We start from the raw sequence: 23,574 nt of genomic DNA, 5'->3' as shown, positions 1-23,574 counted from the left end.
TCAGTTATACATTACTAGACTTTGATCTCTTGTTTTCTACCCACAAAAAAAAAATCAGGTATGTTTTTTCTGTTTCTATTTTCATCAGAAAACGATGGGTCTTTATGGCCTATCATTGCTCAAAGTAAATTTGTTGCAATTTAAGTGCCTCTTGTAGGCCTTCTTGAAGATTGTATGTCTAAAGTGGAAGTGCATTGTCTCAGGGGTCGGGGTTTCAGCTTCTGTCTGGCTGGGGAGGCAGCTGGAGACTGCATTGAAGGGTACGATATAAAAAGAAAAAGGAGGAAAAAACCAACCAACCAAAAAAAAACCCCAAACCTCCAAAAAACCTCCTTTTCCCCCAAACCCCAAGAGAAATTCTGCATATCACCGCAATTGCTTCTAAAATTCTGTCAATGTTAATAGTGATGAACACTGCTTTTTTCTCCCTTGTCTTTCTTTTGCCTCTGTATGTCTTTGCCTTTCCCGTTTGCTCTTTAACTCATTAGAGGTGCCCCAACTCACTGACCTAAGCTTTGTTGACATAACCGATTCAAGCATCGGCCTGAGGTGGACCCCGTTAAATGCCTCCACCATTATTGGTTACCGCATCACAGTAGTTGCGGCAGGAGAAAGTGTCCCTATTTTTGAAGATTTTGTGGACTCCTCAGTAGGATACTACACAGTCACAGGCTTGGAGCCGGGCATTGATTACGACATCAGTGTAATCACACTCATTAATGGCGGAGAGAGCGCCCCTACCACTCTGACACAGCAAACGGGTGAATTTTGAAAACTTCTGTGTTTTGTGACATGGACGGTGTTTCATGCTGTCACTGGCTGTCGGGATGACGGGGCTTTGTCCAAAGAGGAATCGAGCCACTCGTTGGAGGGAAGCCAGACAGACCCAGCTCGCTCCTTTTTCTAAGTGGCAGCTGGGGATGGATATGCGCTGCTCAGTTTTCTAATTTGAGGCATTTTAATGCTATGAATGGCTGCAGATTTGCCAGGCTCATTCACCTTCTGCTATTGAGCTTTCCAGGATCCAGTTTGAATCAAGACCCTGAAACATGAGCTGTATATTCACCAGACTTTTAAACTGTGATTCCCCAAAGTAAGAGTGCCAAAGGGCGGAGCAGTTCAGCAGGCACCCTCCAGTCTTGATAGCTATTTGAGCTTCCAGCAGTCCATGTCAGTGGTGGCCCCACTCTTTCCACAATGCCCCAAAGGATGCCGATGAAACACCACTCCCTGAGTACATGCCATTGACAGCCATGCCACACCGTCAAGGGTCTCTATAGTGCATGAGCAGAAGGCGAGCTGAAAACTGGTTCTTGCATGAAATCTTACTGTGTTTGAAAATCCTGAGGCTGTAAATCCTTCGACACGAGTAGAAGTAGAGTTATAGGAAATTAGTGATATACCCTCTCCTCTCCTGTGTGTGCATGTATGAATTCTAGATGAGATTACTTTTCCATCTGTAAGCTGCTGTATGGCAACTTTAAACATCTCTTGGCTCTGCATCTGTAATACAAAATCCAGCTGCAAGAAGCACGTTACTAAAACTTGCTACGTTGTTTTCAAATTAGCCCCACAGGGTATATTTAAGGTATCAGGAATTGCCAAGAGGTTAAAGGAGCCTGACAGTAGTACAGACATATTTTTCTCTTAACTGTAGTAGAACTGAATGTAGTTTAGAAGTCTGTTTGCATGGGTCTGACATAGTAGTCTGTTATGCATGAGATACTTTCTCTGGTGGTTCCCTGAACATACCTCTTGATCAACTTTTATGAATCAGAGAACTAAGATATGTTTGTTCTTTGCTATGTAGCTGTGCCTCCTCCCACTGATCTCCGCTTCACTAATGTGGGGCCTGATACTATGAGAGTGACTTGGACCGCACCAACTTCCATCGTGCTGAGCAGTTTCTTGGTGCGCTACTCACCTGTGAAGAAGGAGGAAGACGTTGCAGAGCTGACAATTTCACCCTCAGACAACGTGGTGATCTTAACAAGTAAGTGGGTTACCTACAAAAGTCAAACAAATATAAGAGGCCCCTTATATGTGACATAAGATGAGGCAAAAGAGAAATTGCTTACTCTTAAGTGTTACCGGCCAAATTCTCAGCTGATCTAATCTGATGTCGAAGTAGCCTCACACAAGCTCGCACTAAATGGGATTTGGCCACTTGCTTTATCCAAGTTAAAGCCAAACCACAGGAAAGTTTTTCCCATCAATCCAAGGACAGCGATGAATCAGACTATGGGGCAATTGCTTTGATTTGCAGCCTGGTTAGGTATTAAGAGTAAATACGTATTACTCACTTGGTTTGCCAAAAATGTCAAGGACTTGCAGTGCAGAGGTTCAGCGAGAGGATCAGAATATGCAAAAGGTCATTGCTCCTTTGGCTTTGTATGCTCAGCACCAGAAAATAAATACTGTTCGGAACCTTACAGGACATGGCAACAAAACGTGGGCATTTTCAAAAAGCTGACGTTAATTTTTGCTGGTGCAAAAGCTGTGTTATATTTGAAGTTTTTTACCCGTCCTAGAATCAGGTTGGTTGAATGAGAGACAATACCCACTTTCAGAACAAGGAACCAGACCCGGAGCTCATCTGAGTTAGAATAGCTGTGTTGGAAATTCTTGGCCCTATTCCAGTTTATATCAGCTAAAGCTGTGACATGGCGCATAACTAAACTACTAGATAACTAGAAGGGACCTTGTAGAAAACTAATTGCTTCTAGCCAGTCTCCACAAACTAATTAAGCAATGATACAGAATACCATGCTCCTTCAGGCTAAAACATTGCAATCAACCGTAATGCCACAAAAAGAACTGATTTACATTTTTGACTGTCTGGGAGGCTCAGATCTTCCATCAAGCAGAACCTGATTAACTCCCTTAAGAAACACAGTTAAAATTGTGTAGGTTGAGTGACTTGTAGCTATTAGTAAAGAAATATGTCTAAATCTGTATTTAAACTCCACAGATCTGCTCCCTGGTACTGAATATCTGGTGAGAGTCTACAGTGTTTCTGAGCAACATGAGAGTGCACCTTTGTCTGGAATCCAAAAAACAGGTACTTAGATGCAGCCTAAGACACTGTGTGTGATTAATGCCATCCATTAAGATTCATTAATGGGACTTTGTTGCTCTTTCTTGTGTATTGTCACCTCGTTGATGAGTCATCAGATAGATACCAAATTGCAGTGCAGATGCACATCTTGGGAAACACTAGGGAATCTCACATCTCATTATGTCTGAGAGCCAGAACTTCTGTTGGTTTTAGAGCACTGTAGACCCTGGTGTGAATATACCAACAGTGTCTGAGAACAAGCCTAGGCAGAGCCTATCATACCCATCACTGAGTCTTGTTTTGTAACTGTGTAACGGAGTTTGCTGCTTGTGTGTGTTGTTTTATGCTGTGTTGTCTCCATGAGCCATAGACTCTTTTCCTGCAGTCATGTTCCAGTGCTTGTTGATCTTGCTTTGATCTTAAACACATATGTGTTTAGTTTCACAGCTGAATATCATTTGGCTTAGGATTTGGCACTGTTGTGGTACTGAGCTTAATGAACCATGACCAGTAGTTCAGTTGAGCTCAGTCTCTTGTCTCTTTGAAATACCCAGGTCTTGATTCCCCCACTGGCCTTGACTTCTCGGACATAACTGCTAATTCTTTCACCGTCCACTGGATTGCTCCTCGTGCCACCATTACGGGCTACAAAATCCGGCATCACCCAGAGCATGGTGGTGGCAGGCCCAAGGAGGACCGCGTGCCCCCCTCACGAAACTCCATCACCCTTACCAACCTGCTTCCAGGGACTGAATACGTGGTCAGCATCATCGCCATCAATGGCAGGGAGGAGAGCGTGCCCTTGGTTGGCCAACAAACAACGGGTAAACCTTGAGAAAACGCTGGCTAAAAGTTACTGCGAGGATTTTGGGTGTCCTCTAGCAAAGTAGTTGCTGTTAAACCAGATCTTCCCTACCAGCTGGTGAAACTCTGCTCATGAGGAGGTGCCTGTGATGCTGAGGTAGGGCCTGATTTAGAAAAAGGTGGGAGGACCCATGCTACTTTCAGATCAGATTGGATGTCTTTAGGGTCAGCAGAACTTTTTTTTTTAAATCTAGTCCAATGCCGAATGGTTTTTAACCAGATACATCACTTGTAGAGGTGTGTGCACTGGGCTAAAACTAAGGCAGATGAGTAGGAGAGGAGCGTGGTGTGATAGGTGGAATATGTAGCTGATGTTTAACTGTGTTTAAACTCTCTCAATTCTGTTTTTCTAGTGTCTGATGTTCCAAGGGACCTGGAAGTCACCCCCACCAGCCCAACCAGCCTTGTGATTTCCTGGGATGCTCCTGCAGTGACAGTCAGATACTACCGGATCACTTATGGTGAAACAGGTGAGGGCAGGCTGCTATGGCCAGTCACAGACGAGAAACTCTATTCTGAGGCCATTAGAAAGCCACAGCAAATAGCAAAGGCAACTTTGACTGTAACAGACAAAAAACTCCTATATCTCTGAGATTCTTATAGCATATGTAGAGAAGATTAAAAATAAGAGAGATCTGTATTTGACAAAGGAGAGCAAGTCAGTTTTTGTGTACCAAAAAGAAAGTTCATCAGGAGCACTCCAGTTATTTTAGAGGTGATTCTGTGTATGTATTTCATCCTTTTCCTTGGGTTGGTCTGAAAAAGACTTTTACCCAAGAATCATCAAAATCAACAGGGTCCTGTCTTCAACTTGATGCATATAGGATTGTCCGGGGTTTTGTAATGATTTTAAATGTACAATTTCGAGATCCATTACATTTCTTTTTCCACCCTACCCTCTTTAGGTGGAAGCAGCCCTGTGCAGGAGTTTACAGTTCCCGGCACCATGTCTACTGCTACCATCACTGGCCTTAAACCTGGTGTAGACTACACCATCACCGTGTATGCTGTAACTGGCCGTGGAGACAGCCCTGCCAGTAGCAAGCCAGTCACTGTCACCTACAAAACAGGTGAGACCTGTTTAAACAAAACAAAAAAAAAACCTCACAAAAACCCAGATGGCTTATCCCCATAAATTTGTATCACTGATCCTTGGTTCATGACTTCTTTTAGAAGTCATGGGCTACGTTGTAAGCCCATCATTTTCAGTGGAGCTGCGTATCGTGGTGGCCAAGCATGATAATGACATTACACAGAAGGGGATTGTGGACTTGGACTTTTGGAGGAGGGAGACCGTGTGGAGTCCAGATGGGGATACAAGCAATATTTGACTGCTTATTGCAGAGTTTAAATCCTGTTGGGCTCATATCATGGGGTCACTGTTGGCTTAACTCTGGTGCAGTCATATTATGTGATCCTGATGAGACCTGACTTTTTAACTCCAGGACTGTTGTCTCACTCCTGATCTGAATATAGCCTGATTCTACTCCTACTGTAGCTGCAGATAAGGCATTTAGTAGCCTTTAAAACAACAAAAATCCTCAACTAACATTGATATGAGGTCAGTCTCCCACACATCATGGTTAAGGCTTTTTTGCTGTGGGCTAGCATGAGGGACAAATAAATAGCAACATGTGTTTTCTGTTCTAAGAAGCACAGCCTAGAAAAGGAAGAGGAGAATAAAATTCAGCAAAGGAGGTAACAGTGGAGGGAGGGTTTCCTGTAGCAACATGCTCAGAAAAACCTGGTTTTGTTGCACAGAAATAGACACACCATCCCAGATGCAAGTTACCGATGTCCAGGACAACAGTATCAGCATCAGATGGCTCCCTTCAACATCTCCAGTCACAGGGTATCGAGTGACAGCTGTCCCCAAGAAAGGACATGGGCCCACAAAAACTAAAAATGTCCCTGCAGGTAAGAATACATGACATCCTTCACCAGATTCATAAGGAATGCAAGATGTGACCACTAAAATCAACACTATCGGGCACTAGGCATATGCTTGAAGCCAAACTTTCTACTGCTTGTACCTTTTCTTTTTTTTTTTTTTTCTTTTTTCTCTTTTTTCTTTTTTTTCTCTTTTTTCTTTTTTTTTCTTTTTTTCTTTTTTTTTCTTTTTTTTTTCTTTTTTTTTTATTTTTTTTTTTTTAATACTGCTGACTTCAGTTGGGACTCACCCAGAAGCAGCTAGGGAAAATTTTTGCCCAGAAAGCTTCACTTTTCTTTGACACCACTGTGCTGCAAAGGTTTGTTCTTGGCAACCTCAGTGTCTCTGAGAAGCACCTGGATTTCAAAGGAATGCAATTGGATTTTCTAGCATCCAGCAAAACTTCCTCTGGAATCCTTCTGAAGGTCACATAATGTGACCGTTGGCCATAGCGTGGACTCAGTCACAAATGCTACAGGCTCGACCTTGTTACCATAGAGGTTGCCAAGTCAGCTCTCAGGAACACTGTGGGTTTTGTGGGATCTGCAGAGATTAGCACTCAGGGATGCTTGTGATGCAGCTGGGTTAATGGTCAGTCCAACCCAGAAAATGGTGAAAGCTGGTTTGCTCTTGCTTTTATTTTTTTTTTTATACCGTGCTAACCTGCCCTTTTAGCTGTGGGGCCTTCGAGCAGGTACAAATTGCAGATGCCTTGTCCTGCACTGCCAGACAGGCATAGGACAAGCAAAAGGTAAACTTGAAGTGTCAATCCTGTCTCATTTTAATGATGTATGGCTAACACAGGTCCTTCATTCAAGGCTGCTTAGAAGCCGATGCTCTGCAGCTTTGCGCCGCAGATGGACTAATGTTGTTCTTTCCTGCCAGATCAAACACAAGTCACTATTGAAGGTCTGCAGCCCACAGTTGAGTATATGGTCAGTGTCTACGCTCAGAATCAGAACGGAGAGAGCCTCCCCTTGGTTGAGACAGCTGTCACCAGTACGTATTTCACTTCATGGTAACAAAACAAATGTTATCTATTGATATCTGAATCTACCATGCAGTATCACATCCCCAGTGAAAGCAAGTGGCCGGTGCCTAGTCTCCAGGAGAATGCAAGGTGGTCTGCCCTGTGATAAGTACTGTGCACCTAAATTGCATATGCTGGCAAAAATGCAGTCCCTCTCCCTCAGACACTGGCAAAATGCAATTCCTCACCCCATCAAAATGCTGCGCTTCTGATTTTCTTTCACTAAAGCTGCAAAATCTTTTTGGGTTTTGTTTGCCAATCAGTGGAAAAAATGTTCAAAGATCTCCTTTCTGGAGCTAGGTGGCAAAGGTGATTACTGTTAAGGGACTGGACTGGGCTTGGGACCACTTGGCCTGTGCAAGGGAGTAAAGGAAACTGCATGAGTTACATCAAGAACTTGGGATGAAGCACTGCCAAAGAAAGGACAGCTCAGCCCTCAAATTGCTGTATCTGCCTGTACAAAACAGCAATGCTGCTCTGGAAACAAAGAGGAGGCAAGAGAGAACACGTAACTCAGAGGGATATCTCTGATGTAAAGTGCCTTTTTCAGGGACACCTCTGGGGTAGGGATTTGCATGCACGTTATTCCTTTGCTCAGGCATGTATTCAAAAGCACAGCTCAGCCCCAAATAGTTACAAAATTGTCCTAAAGACAACAGGAGTTTCTCTGAAGCTTTGTTGAGATGGGAAAAGAGTCCATTTCAATTTCAGGCCAACAAATTCCTGGACAAAAGTCACCTTTGCCAACTAGAAAATGTAGAAAATTCAGGACTAATAACATGGCAAATAAAAATTTGAAATCTTACAGAAAAGTGTAATTTGGATCCAATATAAAAATGATATACCAGATCCGCCCATTGTGTGTAAAAATGGATATAGCTCTGTGGTAGCCACGCTAGACTTCTGTGGAGCAAGGCTCACTTACCTTGCTGCCTAGCGCTGAGCTCCTGTCTTGCTAGGAAAATCTGATTAATTGGTCTAATTAGGAAGTGTATGTATCACCCAGTTGCACCTGTGGACATTCACTGTGCACTCAATACAAAGCTGAAAAGTTTGCTTCTAGCTGATTTAAAAAGACAATATACTGAGTAATTTGCTTTCTTGATAAGTGTGTTAATTGGATATTAATTTATGAAAGAAAATAGTGGGACTGATTCTCCTTGGACTGGCGCTATGCACAGCAGCTTACAACGGTGAAAAGCAAATGCAGCTGAATCCAAACTTAGAGTCAAGTGGGTTGTCTGGCTGCCTTTAGTACTAGGAACCAGTTACTGGCTCTGATGGTAGAAACGGGTCTTAAAATTCCCATTTCTTTTTATCTCTTGAGCACTTTAAGGTAGCTTAATGCAGCTAGAGTGGGGTAAAAGAGATTTCAGTGCCAAGGTAAGGATTGGTGTCCTGGCTGCTTTGAAGGTGGTAACACAAGTCCTTTTGGTTTCAACAAGATTTGCCTTCCTGCTGTCTGACACCCAGAAACTTTCAGCCTTACTCTGCATGGGTGTAAGCATGGGTGCAAGGTGCAGCACAAAGGAGAATCAAGTACCCCTTCTCCCGCGCAAAACCGAAAACTGCTTTGCATGTAATAGAAATGCTTTTTATTTTCCTCACCCACAACCTGCTTTTAATCACATAACCTCTTACCGTTAATTTGCCTAACAGACATTGACCGCCCTAAAGGACTAACATTCACTGAGGTGGATGTTGATTCCATCAAAATTGCTTGGGAAAGCCCGCAGGGGCAAGTCACCAGATACAGGGTGACCTACTCAAGCCCTGAGGATGGAATCCATGAGCTATTGCCGGCCCCAGGTGGCGAAGAAGACACTGCTGAGCTGCATGGCCTCAGGCCAGGTTCTGAGTATACTATCAATATCGTTGCCATATACGATGACATGGAGAGCCTGCCCCTCACTGGGACCCAGTCCACAGGTACACCTTTAACTACACCACCCAGCAGGCCATGGCAGCAGTGGCTTCTGCCCTGTTGGGTAAAGCGTGCTTCCATGTGCAACTAGTGCTCTGTGCCGGGAAAGCCCCGGGGGCAGCCAAGGGGACGTGATTGCTCTTGAGAGATGGCTTAATTGGTGCTGGAGAGCTGGCTGCCAGCGGAGTCAGCTTACGTACACATTAGGGAAGGCAGAGAATGCAGGAAAGATCAGCAGGGTTGAAGGAGCAGATTCTGGAGAAAGGAGGGATGTTACCTTACAGCCTTCTCTCAGTCCTCAAGTGGATCAGTAATGTCCAGTCCCTAGTCACGGAGCCTCATTCATGGTGAGCCACTTTCTCACAACGCTCTTGTCTCATCTTTAGGATATGGGGCACCTGCAAGCAGAGGCAGTTACCAAAACCAGAGAGATGAGGGCAGCTTTCATCCCCCAGGGTCCTTGCTGTTGGATGGAGCAAAAGATCAGCATGAAGGGCTAGGAGATTGCTTAACCCTCAGGTCTCATGGAGCCTCTAGCTCCTTCACTGCCACTGCCTGAAGGACTACAGCCCACGCGCATGCCCACACCCTGCGCTCGCATCACCTCCACAAGAAGGGAACATGCTCCATTCAGGAGAGTCCCTTATATGCCAATCTGATCCAACTCCATGTAGAATACATTTAAAATTCCTTTGTGAAAAAGGAAAAGAAAGCTAATTGCTTGAGATAAAATCACTTCCAGCAATATGGAATCCATTGCGAAGCTTCCAGCATTACTAGCCATGTCTTAATTACAAAGGTAACACCTTTGTAACAAAGGTCTCCTGTTCATTTGTGGATGAAAAGTTGGCACTGTAATTCCAGGGGTGTAATGAAGACAGTGGTTCCCAGTGTACAGATTGCTGTACTGAAGTGAAGCAAAGTGCTGTAATGATTAAAACAGCTGGCTGACTAACTGCCAGAAATGCAAATAGAGAAATTTTTAAAACCCACTGTCTCTGGTTTACCCTTTGTGGGCTGTTTGAAAGTGTATTTGAAGTCATTCAAGACTTTCCATTGATTCTTGTGGGCTTTAGATAGAGCTCTGAGCAAAGCAACAAGGGAGAATTGATTTTGTATTTCCACTCTATAAAATGAGAAAACTTCACAGCAACGTGCTAAAAGCAGGCACTATGGTAAGGTATATTTTTCCCCTGTTTACAGCCCAAGGATTACCAACAGTAAGGCAAGAAAATGTTTCAATGGATGCTCCTTTTTTAATGCAAACATTTGTTTTTAAAGAGATCAGATGCATTAGCTCATGAACAGACTCTTGTGTGATGAGCCTTATGGCCACCACAGCTCTGCTTTTCCATTGCCTTGCTCTCTGTGTAGTAATTTACACTTGTGTAAGTGGCTGTAAAATGCTTCCCCTCTGCATTTGCAGTATTTTTATATCCTCTTTGCAATTCCTGAGCCTGCTTCCTACTTAATTTTGTAAATCATCCATCGTATTTTAGAAATGAACAGAGATAGGCAAGTGAAGCAGGACTAAACTATTAGCTGTGTGATGAAAAGCAGAGACAGGCAGGAGAATTAAAACAGATTGGCCTTCTACAGATTTAAGCACCTCCCAAAGCCTTCACTTTATATCACAGCAAGTGTTGTTACTCACCTAACTTCAGGGTTGAAGCATCGAGATCTTATTTGTGCTGAAAAGTCTTACTGTAGATTTGAGAATCTCCTCCCTGAATACCTTGTCCCCTTCCATGGTGCTTTATACCTGTGTTTGCAGAAGAAACACCACTTTCCTGCCCATGTATTTCAAGCCTAAACCTGTTTCATATTCAGGAGAGAATATTGTTTTATCCAAGACTGCCTTCATTAAACTAACCATGTGCCAATCCGGATTTTTGCAGCAATTCCACCTCCAACAAACCTGAAGTTTACTCAGGTAACTCCTACCAGTCTTACTGTCAACTGGAATGCACCAAATGTTCGTCTCACTGGCTACAGAGTCAGAGTGAACCCCAAAGAAAAGACTGGTCCTATGAAAGAAATCAATCTTTCTCCAGACAGTACATCTGCAGTCGTGTCTGGATTAATGGTAACTCTTTTCTTTGTGTAATGCAGACTGTGTTGTGGGAAGGAGATGTTAGGAGAACTTGAAGCAATTTCAAATTCCTGGGTCAGGAACCTCAGCTGGAGTAGATCATTAGAGCTCCTAAGGGTCTGACTCTGAAGTCTGACTAGCCATCAGCTGTAACTACTCGTTACCATAGTTTTTAAAAGGCAAGGAATTGGCCTGTTGAATCTGCATTCTTTCCCATTCCTCATTTAGCACAGAGAGACTGGATGCCTTAATCAAATGCAAATTATCAGGTTCACAATCAACAGTAACCCAGTAAAATGCTTTTACTCATCTTTCACAAAAGTGACCTAATGCAGAGGTTTTCATGCTGTGATATGGGAGCTCTAGCAGGCTATTGCCTATTTTTAAGACATCTGCAAAATGTAAGTAAAAAATGCAAGTCTTTTGTGAGTAGGCTTAAATTTGCTATATAGCCATCTTCTCCACTGGAAACATTTCAGGAGCTCCTGAACTGGAAAAGGCTGAAAATCACTGCTTTTATGGTTCCTGCTATCTTAAAAAGCTACTGATCTGTTTTTAAGGAGTTTTATGAATCATTTTCAAAAATGAGCCTTAAAAAACATTCTAATCTAAGCAGGCTCCTGGTCTGATGCAGTCAAGGATGAAAGACCATGTTGTAACTTCCACCATTCTCTTTTCTTCACAGCAAGAGCATCTTATCATAGCAAATGGCATCCATTAACCCCAAGAAAAACAGGATGTAAATTAGGGTTTTCTGAAAAATCAGCTTTGAAGCACAGACTCCAAAAGGAGGGATGACAAATAAGCTTCTTCCAGGATTTCCTCTGTTCCTGGGTGTGCACATGTGCACTACTAGTATTATCAACAGCACTGTTTGTCAGGGTCCATGTCTACTCTTTTATTACAGCTAGAAATAATTAGAATTATCCCATCAACCCTTCACTGAATTGAGTTACTTTAAGGTTTCACACTTCAGTAACTGGTGACCAAGAAATGTGGCTCCACCAAACACTGAACAAGGAAGGACAGGAGTATTTCCCACTGTGCCACGTCCTTCACGTAACATGGTTTAACTTTGTCCATTCTAGGTAGCAACCAAGTACGAAGTGAGCGTGTATGCCCTGAAGGACTCTCTGACCAGCCGACCAGCCCAGGGGGTGGTCACCACTCTTGAAAGTAAGTAGCGATCCTCCACAAATGACCAGTTAGTACTGTGCTGGGTGCAGAGATCCTACTCTGTGTCAAAAGCAGGGCTCTGTACAAAGCTCCAGCAAAGGCCTGTACAAACACTTAGCTGGTAAGATTCACAATCCCTGCTGTACTGACAGGAGACCTTTTCCTTCTGGTGCAGATGTTAGTCCCCCTCGCAGGGCCCGTGTGACAGATGCCACCGAGACAACCATCACCATCACCTGGAGAACCAAGACTGAGACCATCACTGGCTTCCAAGTCGATGCCATCCCAGCGAGTGGCCAGAACCCCATTCAGAGGACCATCAGCCCTGATGTTAGGACTTACACTATTACTGGTAAGTGAGGGGCTTCTGCCAGGTGCAGGAGCTCCCAGGGTCATATTGGAAGGTGCACTGGGTTCTTGTTTATTAGCTGAATTTCCTTGATGAGAAATAATATAGGAACAAAGGAAAAGGTAAGAAAAAAAAGTCTGTCATAAAGACTAGCCTCCAAGAAGAAGTTGTTGAAAGACATTCTGATGTCCCTTTTAGATTGCTTCCTCAGATTAGCTAACATTTATGTTTTACTTCATTTTAGGCTTGCAACCTGGCACTGACTACAAGATCTACCTTTACACTCTGAACGAGAATGCACGCAGCTCCCCAGTAGTGATTGATGCCTCCACTGGTAATGATCTTGTCTGACTTTTCTGCTCATGCTAACACATAGTAATCACATATGGTCAGGCAGAAGTTGTCTGTATCTGATCACGTGTAATATTTACTGTGACTTACTTGTTTCCTTTTGTTTTCACCTAGCTATCGATGCTCCTTCTAACCTGCGCTTCCTTACAACCACAAGCAACTCCCTCCTGGCTACCTGGCAGCCTCCACGAGCCAAGATCACAGGCTACATCATCAGATACGAGAAACCTGGCTCACCAGCCAAGGAGGTTCTGCCTCGCCCTCGGCCCGGCACCACCGAGGCCACTATTACTGGTACCTGTCTCTGTTTTGTTCGGGAGCTCTTCACTTGAAACACTGAAATTTGAAGAGGGAGGGGGAAAGCCTAATTATAAAATGTGTTGATGGTCAGCTAAGACAAAACCAAAGTTTCGTCCCTTTGTTGTGGTTTCTAATGACAGATGGCGGTTTTATAAGCATGCCTGTCCTACAAACACAATACACTTCTCTGATCAGATCTGCCATCAGATTTGAACGATCCACAGATGTTTGTTTCCACTGCCACCACAACTGTCATCCATTGAAGGGAAAAAGCCCATGACTCTGGCACCTTGTCAGTCACACATTCTGAAGACTCATTATGTTTTGTGTCTGCAGCATCCGTGATCCCAGCTGACGTGGTCAGATTCCAAACTCGCTCTGAGGAGTGAGAGGCCGGACTCTTTATAGCCATACCCACCTCATTCTGCCGTAGATCCCGCACAAAATCATAAAAGAAAAGCAACTCAAGTTTAAGATTGCTTTATGTCCTTCCTCCCTCCCTAGGTTTGGAACCAGGAACTGAATACATCATCTACATCATTGCTGTGAAGAACAATCAAAAGAGTGAACCACTGGTTGGCAGAAAAAGGACAGGTAAAACAAAGCTCTGGATTGTTGTGTGCTAGCAGGAGTTGATGTCTTCTACTCGGGGAATACAATCTTAGGACTGACATAATAATGTTATTTTAAACATCCTCATCACACTATTCAGCCATACCTTTTTTTATGAGTCAAACAGGCTTTGTAAGGAGCTTTTCCTTTCTAGGATGCAGGAGGTAGGATTCTGAAGTTGCATTTATCACATTTAGCTGCATTTGAACACTAAGAACAGAACAACATGCTTGGTGCTTGATTCTTGGCTGGGTACCTAATTGATAATTAATTTAGGGTTAACACTTATGTTTCCATCTGGCATGTGGTGGCATCAAAGGCAGAATCCATTCATTTGTTGCCCATTGTGTTTCTCTTACTTCCTCCCCTCCGCAGTACAAGATTGAGATACCTGTAGCAAGCAAAATACCAGCTGATAATCTGAACATGATCAAGGAGCTAGTTTCTTACTGCACACCAGTGATTTTTCTTGAACTGATAACCTGTGAATATCTCTTGTAATCATTTTTTCTTCTCAGTTTGAGCAGTGGTGGCTTCTTTGGGTTGCAGTGTCCAAAACTATTACTTGGCTGTATGAAAATTTCATACCAACACACTTCTTATGCTTATGTATAAAAGATATACATATATTTATATAGTATATAAATATATACAGAGATAGAATTTACCTTCACAATCACAATGAGGTCATAAAAAGTGTGTTGCATCTTGGGATGATTGCTAATCTTTGATGCTTGGAGCAGTGTACAGCATCCACTCTAGCTGTTTAATTGACCACTGTTAATTTGCTGCGCTTTGCTTTATGGCTTCTAACCTTTCTTTCGCTAGATGAGCTTCCCACGTTGATTACCAGACCGCACCCCAACCAACCCGACATTCTCGATGTACCTTCCATTGACGAGGGGACCCCTTACCTCACAAACAATAGGTATGACAATGGAAACGGTATCCAACTTCCAGGCACCTCTGGGCACCCGCAGACAATAGGACACCAGGGTCAACAAGTTTTCTTCGAGGAGCACGGCTATAGGCGGCCTGTACCCACTACAGCAACTCCCCTTAGGCCGGGGTCAAGACGGCAACCGCCAAACGTCGATGAAGCAATTGAAATCCCTGGGTACCAAGTGCCTATCGTAGTTGAACCTTCATACCCTCACTCCCGCGGGCCCAGGCGCAATGACACCACAGGTCAAGAAGCTCTTTCTCAAACAACCATCTCTTGGAGGCCGTTGCTGGAGAGCTCTGAATACATCATCTCATGCCAGCCAGTCAGCCAGGATGAAGATACTCTGCAGGTAACTGAACTGTTTTAGGACAGCAACGGTGTTAGCTCATCAGTGGCAGCAGATGTCTCTTGGGAGTCCGGTCCCTTCACTGTGTTAAGGGGGTGGCAGTCAGAGTTGTCTTAAAGGGTCTTTTTAACATGGAGCTGAGAGCAGGATAAGTGCCTTCCTCTTCTCCTTTGTGGAGAAGGCTACAGGATAAAACTGCTAAACCAGAGAGCCCTTGAAATGCTGTCAGTATCAACATTTCCCCAGGGAAGGGGGCAGTCAGGGAGATGACTGGGAGTTTTGAAGACAGAGGTGCTGTTTCTCCAAGCCAAAGACTCCCTTAGCCCTTCTCCTTTGTCTCCCTTGGTTTCTGTTTCCCTGAAATAGCAGTAATAACATATCCCCCATGAACCATAGTCCAGGGTAGTCAAGTTTAACTCAGTATTGTCTGAAGTTCTCAGAATGTCTAAGGGGAATAGACTGGCTCCATCATGGTATGGAGCATAGAAGTCTACCTAGACACCCTGTCGTTCCTGTGAGTGGGGTCACACCTAAGGAGCAATCGCTTTTCCCTTTCCGGTGACTTGGCATTGCCTCTTGTTGCAGTTCAGGGTTCCTGGAACTTCCTCCAGTGCAACGCTCACTGGTCTTACAAGAGGGGCCACCTACAACATCATAGTGGAAGCCCTGAAAGATCACCGGAGACAAAAGGTGCTGGAGGAGGTGGTCACAGTTGGCAATACTGGTAAGTAAAAACTTTGTGGAGTGCAGGTGAAACTTTGCTGTCCTTGCCTCATTCCTCTTACTCAAGACAACCTACCTGGTTTCCAGGCTTGAGAACAGTTCAGAAAGGAAACGTCTCCTGACAAGGGGAGTTCATCACAGGGGACAAGTGATTTGTGAAACCCACTGATCTTGAGTAACTAACTGCCACACTGATGGCGTGAGCAGAGCTGTTCTGATCTGTCGTCTGATCATGCAGAACGTGCTTTGAGGCTCCATAGACTCCTCAGGGTCAGTGCTTGGGAGAGACCAAGAGCTCTGGTATTTACTGCTCTCAAAGCAGTCAGGGATCGTGCTGGTGCTGCACATTCCTGCCCAGCAGCGAAGATCTGCTGTCACAACACTTATGATTACGGGAAGGAGCCAGTGGCTGGCTTAACTGCTCTGTCAGTCATTTGCCATGGCTTCTGTGTTGGTTATCCAGCAGCACCGCTAGACCATCCCGAAGGTCCAGCAGCACGCAGGCTGCCTGCAGAGATGCTGATTAAGCACAAACATGCAGCACTTAGAGGCCACGTGACCAACCGCAAGTACCTGTGGTCAGAGACAGCGCTTGCCACAGCTGGAAAGCCCAGAGCCCATTCGCACCCTGTGGGACCTGGGCTTTGCTTTCACCAGCACAGGGGTCTGGTCAACAACTCTTTTTTTTTCTTTTTTTTTTTTTTTTTTCTTCTCTCCCTCCATCTCCTCCTGTGTGTATTTTGAGGCCAAAAAGAAGAGGGCAGGATGGGAGAAGCAGTAGTCAAGAGTTAAGGATTTGAATTGTCCACCTAGTAGGTCTGTCCATGCAGGCCCCTATTGCCCTCAGCTCCCTGGGAAAATAAGGCTGTTTCTCCCCTTCTGGCACCTGTCACAAACTGATCAGAGAGCATTTAACTCTTGATCCTGATCATCACACGCTGAAATGGTGCTCGTAAAACACCCTCTTTTCAATCGAGGCACACACTCAAGGTGGAAATCCGTATACAACAGCATGGCTATGAGGTCTGGTCTCCTTCCATCCCCTTGCCTTCAGCTGGAGTCTGAAGCGCCCAAAAAAAAGTGCACATGAAGCTACCAACCTCCTGCTGTTCCCTAGCATCACACAGCACATTTCTCTTAAAAACAGGCTCAGTCAGGTTGTTGCTCCAGCAGCAAATGCAAAAACTCACACTTGCTTGAAACTTGCCAAATCAAAATGAAAATAGCCTTCATGTCAGGGTTTTTTTTTTTATCATTCAACTGCTCTGACACATGCAAATGGAAAATAAATCACAGGGAGTCTGGGCTGCTGACAGAGCCATCAAGTATATGCCCGTGGGGTAGCTCCATTACTGCCAGGATATTGTAAGGAGGAAAAAAAAAAAAAAGCACATATTCAATGAAGAATCATTCTGTCTTTCACTAGTTCCACTTGCCGTGTGTGATGCCTGTTTCTTTTCTTTTCGTTCCAGTGTCTGAAGGACTAAACCAGCCAGCTGACGATACCTGCTTCGATACTTACACTGGCTCCTTCTATTCCATTGGCGAGGAATGGGAGCGGTTATCTGAAACTGGCTTTAAACTCTGGTGCCAGTGTTTAGGCTTTGGCAGTGGTCATTTCAGATGCGATTCTTCTAGTGAGTAGCTTGCTTTTGACCATCCCTGTCTCTAAACTCCGTGAGCACTAATAGCATGTTTGACAGAGCCAACCTGATCCAAACATGATGCAAATGAATGCAGGCTCTTAAGTTTGTTGGTTTTTTTTTTTTAAACCAAATTAGTGTTTTTCATCATGAGAAGTGATGGAAAACTTTGGTTACTTCTGAGCTGTGCAGCTTATCTAGTATTGCCATTCACTGCAGCAGCAACAATCAATATTGCCTTGATACGTAATGACTTTTTCACCTAAGTTAAATGGTTTTTTTGTATTCTCTACCCTTGCCAGGTGTAAAAGTGAGATAGGCAAGATGCTTAAGTGACGGTATCTGAGTATCCATTTAAGAACACAGCTTTGAGTATTGAATTATGGTTGAATTGTCATCTCCTAATTGTGTATGTTGTTGCATTGGGTCATGCAGAACTTGGGTGGATTTCCGGGGGTATTACAGCACGTACAGTCCACATTTTTGTGTTGCAGACAGCCTTCGCAAAGCATCTTGCGGAATGAGTTTTCTAATTTTGTCAGCTGCTTTTTGAAGCTCTGTCAAGCAGGCAACACCTCTGCTGGGGCACCAAGTTTTATTCTTTGCAGGACCGTAGTTTACGTGGAAGAGTATCAAACTTCATGCAAGGGAATGGAACAAGAGTCTGTGATGGAGTGGTTTAACACAATACATATTCAACTAATTTAAATTGTGCTTTTAAATTGTGGGGTAAGGTGAGCAAAGAGGGTATTTATGCAATTTGCATAGACTCAGAGGAATGACTGCAGGGAAGACACTTGTTTTACAGGATTGATACTTATATTTCACCATTTGATACATATGGCTTACCTATTGTGTTTTGCAGTCTCTGTGATACATCTTTACTGGGTATTTCCTCAAAAAAAGAGCATTTAAAATATTTTTCTCTCCCTTCCTGCCCCATGTCTATTAAATTCCTTTTCATTTCCCCTCTCCTCCTCCCTCTCCCCCCTCCAATCTTTGCCACATCCTACTTACTCTTTTCCTCAGAGCCTCTAGCCCCTTCCCATAGCTGTAACAGTCTTCACCCATTAAAAGCTGCAGGAGCTGAACTCATTTGCTCCTTGGACTTAGACGAGCTGAAAAGATTCTTTCTCCTGCTCCTCTGTTGGTTCCTGAGGCGCCACCAAGCTGCTTTCCTCCTGCTGCGTCACTGCAGCACATGGGATAACGCCTGCTTCTTTTGTTCCTCTGCCTTCTCCAGAGTGGTGCCACGATAATGGTGTAAACTACAAGATTGGGGAGAAGTGGGATCGGCAGGGGGAAAATGGCCAGATGATGAGCTGCACCTGCCTTGGAAATGGAAAAGGAGAATTCAAGTGTGAACCTCGTAAGTCTCCTCCTGATGTTAATTTTATTGAGCTCCCATTCAGGAAGTTTCAGCATCTCGGGGCTGTTCCCATTAAGGTCGTGCCACGGGGGCAGGCAGAGTAGCAGTACGTCTGGCTCAGTGACAGATTGAATCCATTCTCATAAGAGCTGAAGGCATAAAACCCCCATTCCCAAGCTTAAAAAGAAGAAAACCCTCGTCTGTTAGCTGAGGTCACAGCACATTTGGCATCTCTCTGCCTTTGGCCCTGGAGCCACACAAGAGGGACGTGTCACTGCGCTAAGTGGTGTGGATTACCCTCATCAGTAACACAGGACTCTTCTGCAGGGCCTGTCCCCTGAAGATCTTCTAGACTTCACACTGTGAATTAAACTGCATTGCTCTTGTCAGGCAAATACCCTCACATTCTAGTTTAAAGTGTCTGGGGAGCTATAAGAAAAAAAAAAAAGACTGATGTTCCCCCTGCCAGTCAGTGAGCCTCTGGTCAAACAGGGAGGCTCCTGCTCTGAGAATCCTTAAAGCCAAGTACAGGCCCTGCCACTGAGCTCTGCCTGTCCCTCCACAGACGAGACCACGTGCTACGATGACGGGAAGATGTACCAAGTCGGCGAGCAGTGGCAGAAGGAGTACTTTGGGGCCATCTGCTCCTGCACTTGTTACGGAGGACAGCAGGTAAGCAGGAGGGATGTGGCATGCTGAACACAGGGAATGAAGAGAGGCGGCTGTGCCAGAGTGCAGGCCTAAGGCTGCTGGGTTTCAGGTCAGATGGTGTCTAACACCTGGCCAAAACAGGCCCTTGTAACAAGAGAAGTGATTAGTAGGAGAGCTTACGTGCTTGCATGGGGGCCTGAGTGGTATAAAATGGGAGGAACCTCACTAGCATTGGTGGACCTGTACCCCCACGCGTGAACAGTGGCAGTTCCCTTGCCATCCGCATCAGCATGGTCTGACTGATACACACACCTTCTGTTTCTCTAGGGCTGGCGCTGTGACAATTGCCGCAGACCCAGTGTGGAGGTGGCCCCTGAAGGCTCTGCTGGCCATACCTACACCCAGTTTACACAGAGATACCACCAGGCCACAAACACCGTGAGTACACTTTCCTTCTCTGCCTTCCCTTCCTGTGGTCTATGGCACAGAGACGCGGGGGTCTGTACAGGGCTCGAGGGATAAGGGCAGCGTGCAGCTTTCTGCTTGATCAGAAGTGCATAGTGCATGGTAGCCACTGATCCAGCAACCCATTGCTCCATGCAGCACAGAACATGTGCTTGAGCTCACACTTCCACACACAGTGTTCAGTGCCACACTCACGTCAGCAGGATGTCTCTGGTACTAGTGCTGGGATGCGCCTGCATGCTCTGAGGCCGTAGTGCATGGAGTAGTTTCCTAGTCTTCACTCGCTGCTGTGTGTTTTGTGCTGAGAAAGCTAAATGGCTCCATGGGCTGGCAACAATTTTCAGCCCAAACCACACCGCAGAAGTGTCCCTCCTTACAGGACAGAGCGCTAACTGATTTCCTTCCCTCCTGACAGAACGTCAACTGCCCCATTGAGTGTTTCATGCCCCTAGATGTACAGGCAGACACACAACATCCACGGGGAAAGTAACATCCAGCAAGACTTCTTGCGGCCATGGCAACAAACCAAAGTATAAATACCTATCTGCCACGATTACCATCCAAACTGGAGTGATGCTAGCAAAAGTGCATCTTTTGAGAATGGCTCCTCTGCTCTGGAGCCATTTTCCCAGCTTAAGCTCAACTCACAGCTTCTCCAAGCGCCACTCTTGGAGTGTTTCAGACTTTTCTCATGATTGATAGCAATTGTCTTGGTTTTGCTCAAAGTGTTGACTACCAGACAGTATTTTCAAATTTAAAGAAAAAAAAAAGGGGGGGGGGGGGAAGATGCTAAATCACAAATTGGTGGGGGATCAAAATATTGAGGGGGTGGGAGGGTATAGAAATTCAAGGTTCCCGTGCTATGCAAAGAACATTTGACTACAACATTACTGAAGTTTAGTGATAGGAAAGTCCACCAAACACTTCTGCTTTCACGTAAGCGTGCAGCCAGCAATAAGATAGGAACAGCAAATCCAATCACTGTGATATTTAAAATATGCACAGTCCTAATTCTTTCTCAATGATCCTAGTATTTTTCTAGCTGTATCTTTATATCTCATACTGTTATTTATCAGTTTTGTTCCCCTGACCTTCAAGTGTTTTTATATGGGAATAAAATGTATTGAAGACACTTAGTATGCAGTTGACAAAGAGGAATTTGGTGTAATTATGATCAGTGATTATTTTTATACTGTAAGTGCCAAAGCTTTACTACTGTGGAAAAGAAAAAAACAACTCTTTTAATAAAAAGATTTACAAACCAGACATGTAGTTTAAGCGATTCTCTTTGCTACCATGGAATCTAGGATGAAGATTATTCTGAGCTGGAGTAATGTTGCCTTGAAACAAGATGGAACAAACATCTCAGTGAAGCATGAAGTAAACCTCAAGACAATCTTTGTAGAGCAGGTTGTTAATTAAAGACTTCCAGCTGCACCCCCTGCCCCAGTAGAACGCAGAGACACTGAGTATGTATGCCATGCTTTAGGAGGCAGAGGCTTGCTTAGTGGGAATAGGTGGAGGAGAGAAAAGGGGGAGGGAAAGGAGAATATTCCCTGCTTTGGGCATTAAGTGAGGTAAAGAGATGGTTCTCAGTCCAGCCAGACACTTGAATGCTTAGAACCAGATGCGCTGTCAGCATTCAAGTTGCCAAATTTAATGAGGCCATCCACACCTATGAAGTTGGATGTGTTCAAAGCTTAACTGTCACTGGAGCCAGCACCTCCCCACAGGGCCAAACAGATGCTGGGTCTTGAGGCCCTGCTCCATGCCTTGTCCCATGGTAAGACTGCAGCGCACCCCTCTCTGCCACGGAGAGTAACTTACTTGTGACCATTTAAGGGGTTTCTAGAGGGGCTATTGCACCCTTCTTTCAACTCTCAGCTATTCCCACTCCATCTGCGACATGGTAAATTCAAATAAAATCCAGAACTGAGGTTTAGGCATTAGTGAGCATGCTCTCTGGCACTGCTGCAACAACGTCATAGAAATCCTTCCCTTCCCTCTGCAGAAAGCCTCACAGAACAGGAGGGGACAGACAGGCAAAGACCGCTTTCAAGTCTACTGTCCTTCTGCTTCGTGGGGTGGGGAGGGAGACATATGAAATTCTCCTCAAAACCTTTCTAAAAACAAGTCCCTTCAGCTTGCACTGCCAACGCTGCAGAAACCTGTACAGCATTTGCAAATCCAGAGCAGGAAAGGGTCTGTTGTGATTCCTCAGGCCGCATTCCTCTCTGGGTACAAAAGCACTGTGTTACTGAAATCAATGGATTTATCTGGATTGAATAAAGCATAGCATGAAAATAGAATTTGGCTTCTTGACATGAGAAACACATATGACAGTTGTTTTCACAGATTGCTATCTATAGAGCAACCAAAACATTTGCAAATAGTAAAATGATTGCAGCGGAAATCAGTTCTATGCCACCAATGTTCAGGAGCCAATCTAAAATAAGTGAGAACTAAAAACAGCCTAGGCAGACACACAGAAAAATACTTTCCATTTAAACTAGATTTCTATTAATTAGTCCTTCCCAAGTGAGGTTTAGAGATTCTGGACCAGAGGCCAATTACAAAGATCCCTCCTTACTCATTTTGCCACCAAGTCAGTCACTTCACTACAGCCAGGAATTGCCCAGCAGAACAGAGTTGTAGCATGCCCAACCTCCTCACTCTACATCGCTCCTAACCACCATCCCTCCCCCTCCCTGCAGTCAGCATTACAGGATAAAATGATTTAAACCATGCGTTTGCCTAAGGTCTCTGTTGAGGTTTGCCTGTGCCTTAAAGCGCGAGAGTTTACATCACTGACAATTTCTGTTTAACATTTGCTAGTGTATGCTGGGAATTTTGTCATTCAGGTAAATCTTGTAGTTTCAGTCATGTTTGAAAACCACTAGCAGAGCACAGCACAGAGGCACTAGAGACTTGGGAGATCCAAAGTATCAACCACCAGTCCTTCCTTTTAGAAGGAATCAGCAACAAACAGAACCAAGGTTTTTGAAGGTTCCCGTGCTGCACCAAGGCTGCAGCGCGTACCGCAGCAACAGAACAGTGGCTGGGCCTTAGGACACAGGATCGGTTTATATCCATGCTCCACTCAAGCACTAAGATCAAGTGATGTTGCCCAAGCCACATTACATTCACAGCAGGGGCAGCTGCCCAGGATCTGCCCCTGTTAGCAGGGAGTTTCAGGCTCCCAAAGCAGGTGCCAAGCCCAGCAGTATTTAAGCCCTTAGCTGCTCTTATCTAGACAAGGAGGCACATCTCCACATGGTTTGTCTTCTTGGCTAATGCAGAGCTTCTGTTAGAGCATGGGAACAACCAGACTCAGGACTCTGTTCCAGCAAGGAACAGAGTGGCTGAAGGGGGAAGGAGAGAAAAAAAAAAAAAACCCCACAAAAAACACACCCCACTGCTACTGACAGCAAAGACTGAGAACAATTCCTTGCTGCCCTCCGGTTACTTCCACACTTTGGGGAGCTGTTCTCATTCTGCTAGCACAGGACCTGCCAGGGCAAGCTGCTGTACGGTGACAGTGCAGAGCAGCCTGTCAGCAGCCCCCTCTTCAAAAAGTGTCAGCTGAGGGGAGCGGAGCTGTCCCCCCATGAGGGGAGATGTGCCCTTTTCTATGGGGAAACACACTAACAAGAGCTATGTGGTTCGCTTTTCATCATTGTAAATATCAAAGGGAAAAGTAATTCATTCAACTAGCAGGAGACCAGCGTACCCATGAGGAACTGTT

The 23,574-nt window shown here is 44.7% G+C and overlaps 1 protein-coding gene across 10 annotated transcripts in view; it reads left to right on the top strand.

Annotated features, from left to right (window-relative positions):
* The window catches only part of FN1 (fibronectin 1), a 54,920-nt gene extending 32,782 nt beyond the window's left edge, over positions 1–22,138 (top strand). Inside the window, exons 25-46 of one of the 10 annotated variants that reach the window (XM_054829237.1) lie at positions 489–761; positions 1,811–1,993; positions 2,972–3,061; positions 3,613–3,882; positions 4,276–4,392; positions 4,828–4,992; positions 5,684–5,839; positions 6,738–6,851; positions 8,542–8,811; positions 10,705–10,892; positions 11,987–12,074; positions 12,250–12,426; positions 12,668–12,757; positions 12,889–13,068; positions 13,579–13,668; positions 14,515–14,981; positions 15,564–15,702; positions 17,174–17,338; positions 18,588–18,713; positions 19,279–19,385; positions 19,692–19,802; positions 21,137–22,138. In XM_054829237.1, the coding sequence (XP_054685212.1) occupies positions 489–761; positions 1,811–1,993; positions 2,972–3,061; positions 3,613–3,882; positions 4,276–4,392; positions 4,828–4,992; positions 5,684–5,839; positions 6,738–6,851; positions 8,542–8,811; positions 10,705–10,892; positions 11,987–12,074; positions 12,250–12,426; positions 12,668–12,757; positions 12,889–13,068; positions 13,579–13,668; positions 14,515–14,981; positions 15,564–15,702; positions 17,174–17,338; positions 18,588–18,713; positions 19,279–19,385; positions 19,692–19,802; positions 21,137–21,163 (3,593 nt within the window). In that variant the 3' untranslated portion in view covers positions 21,164–22,138. Of the gene's footprint in view, positions 1–488; positions 762–1,810; positions 1,994–2,971; positions 3,062–3,612; positions 3,883–4,275; positions 4,393–4,827; positions 4,993–5,683; positions 5,840–6,737; positions 6,852–8,541; positions 8,812–10,704; positions 10,893–11,986; positions 12,075–12,249; positions 12,427–12,667; positions 12,758–12,888; positions 13,069–13,578; positions 13,669–14,514; positions 14,982–15,563; positions 15,703–17,173; positions 17,339–18,587; positions 18,714–19,278; positions 19,386–19,691; positions 19,803–20,244; positions 21,096–21,136 lie in introns of those variants that run through there. The other 9 variants (XM_054829238.1, XM_054829236.1, XM_054829240.1 and 6 more) reach the window with 9 other exon arrangements.
* Positions 22,139–23,574: the final 1,436 nt, after the last annotated feature.

This window comes from Grus americana, chromosome 6, assembly GCF_028858705.1.
Source record: "Grus americana isolate bGruAme1 chromosome 6, bGruAme1.mat, whole genome shotgun sequence".
Classification (NCBI taxonomy): Eukaryota; Metazoa; Chordata; class Aves; order Gruiformes; family Gruidae; genus Grus; species Grus americana.
This window is presented reverse-complemented; position numbering and strand designations above follow the sequence as displayed.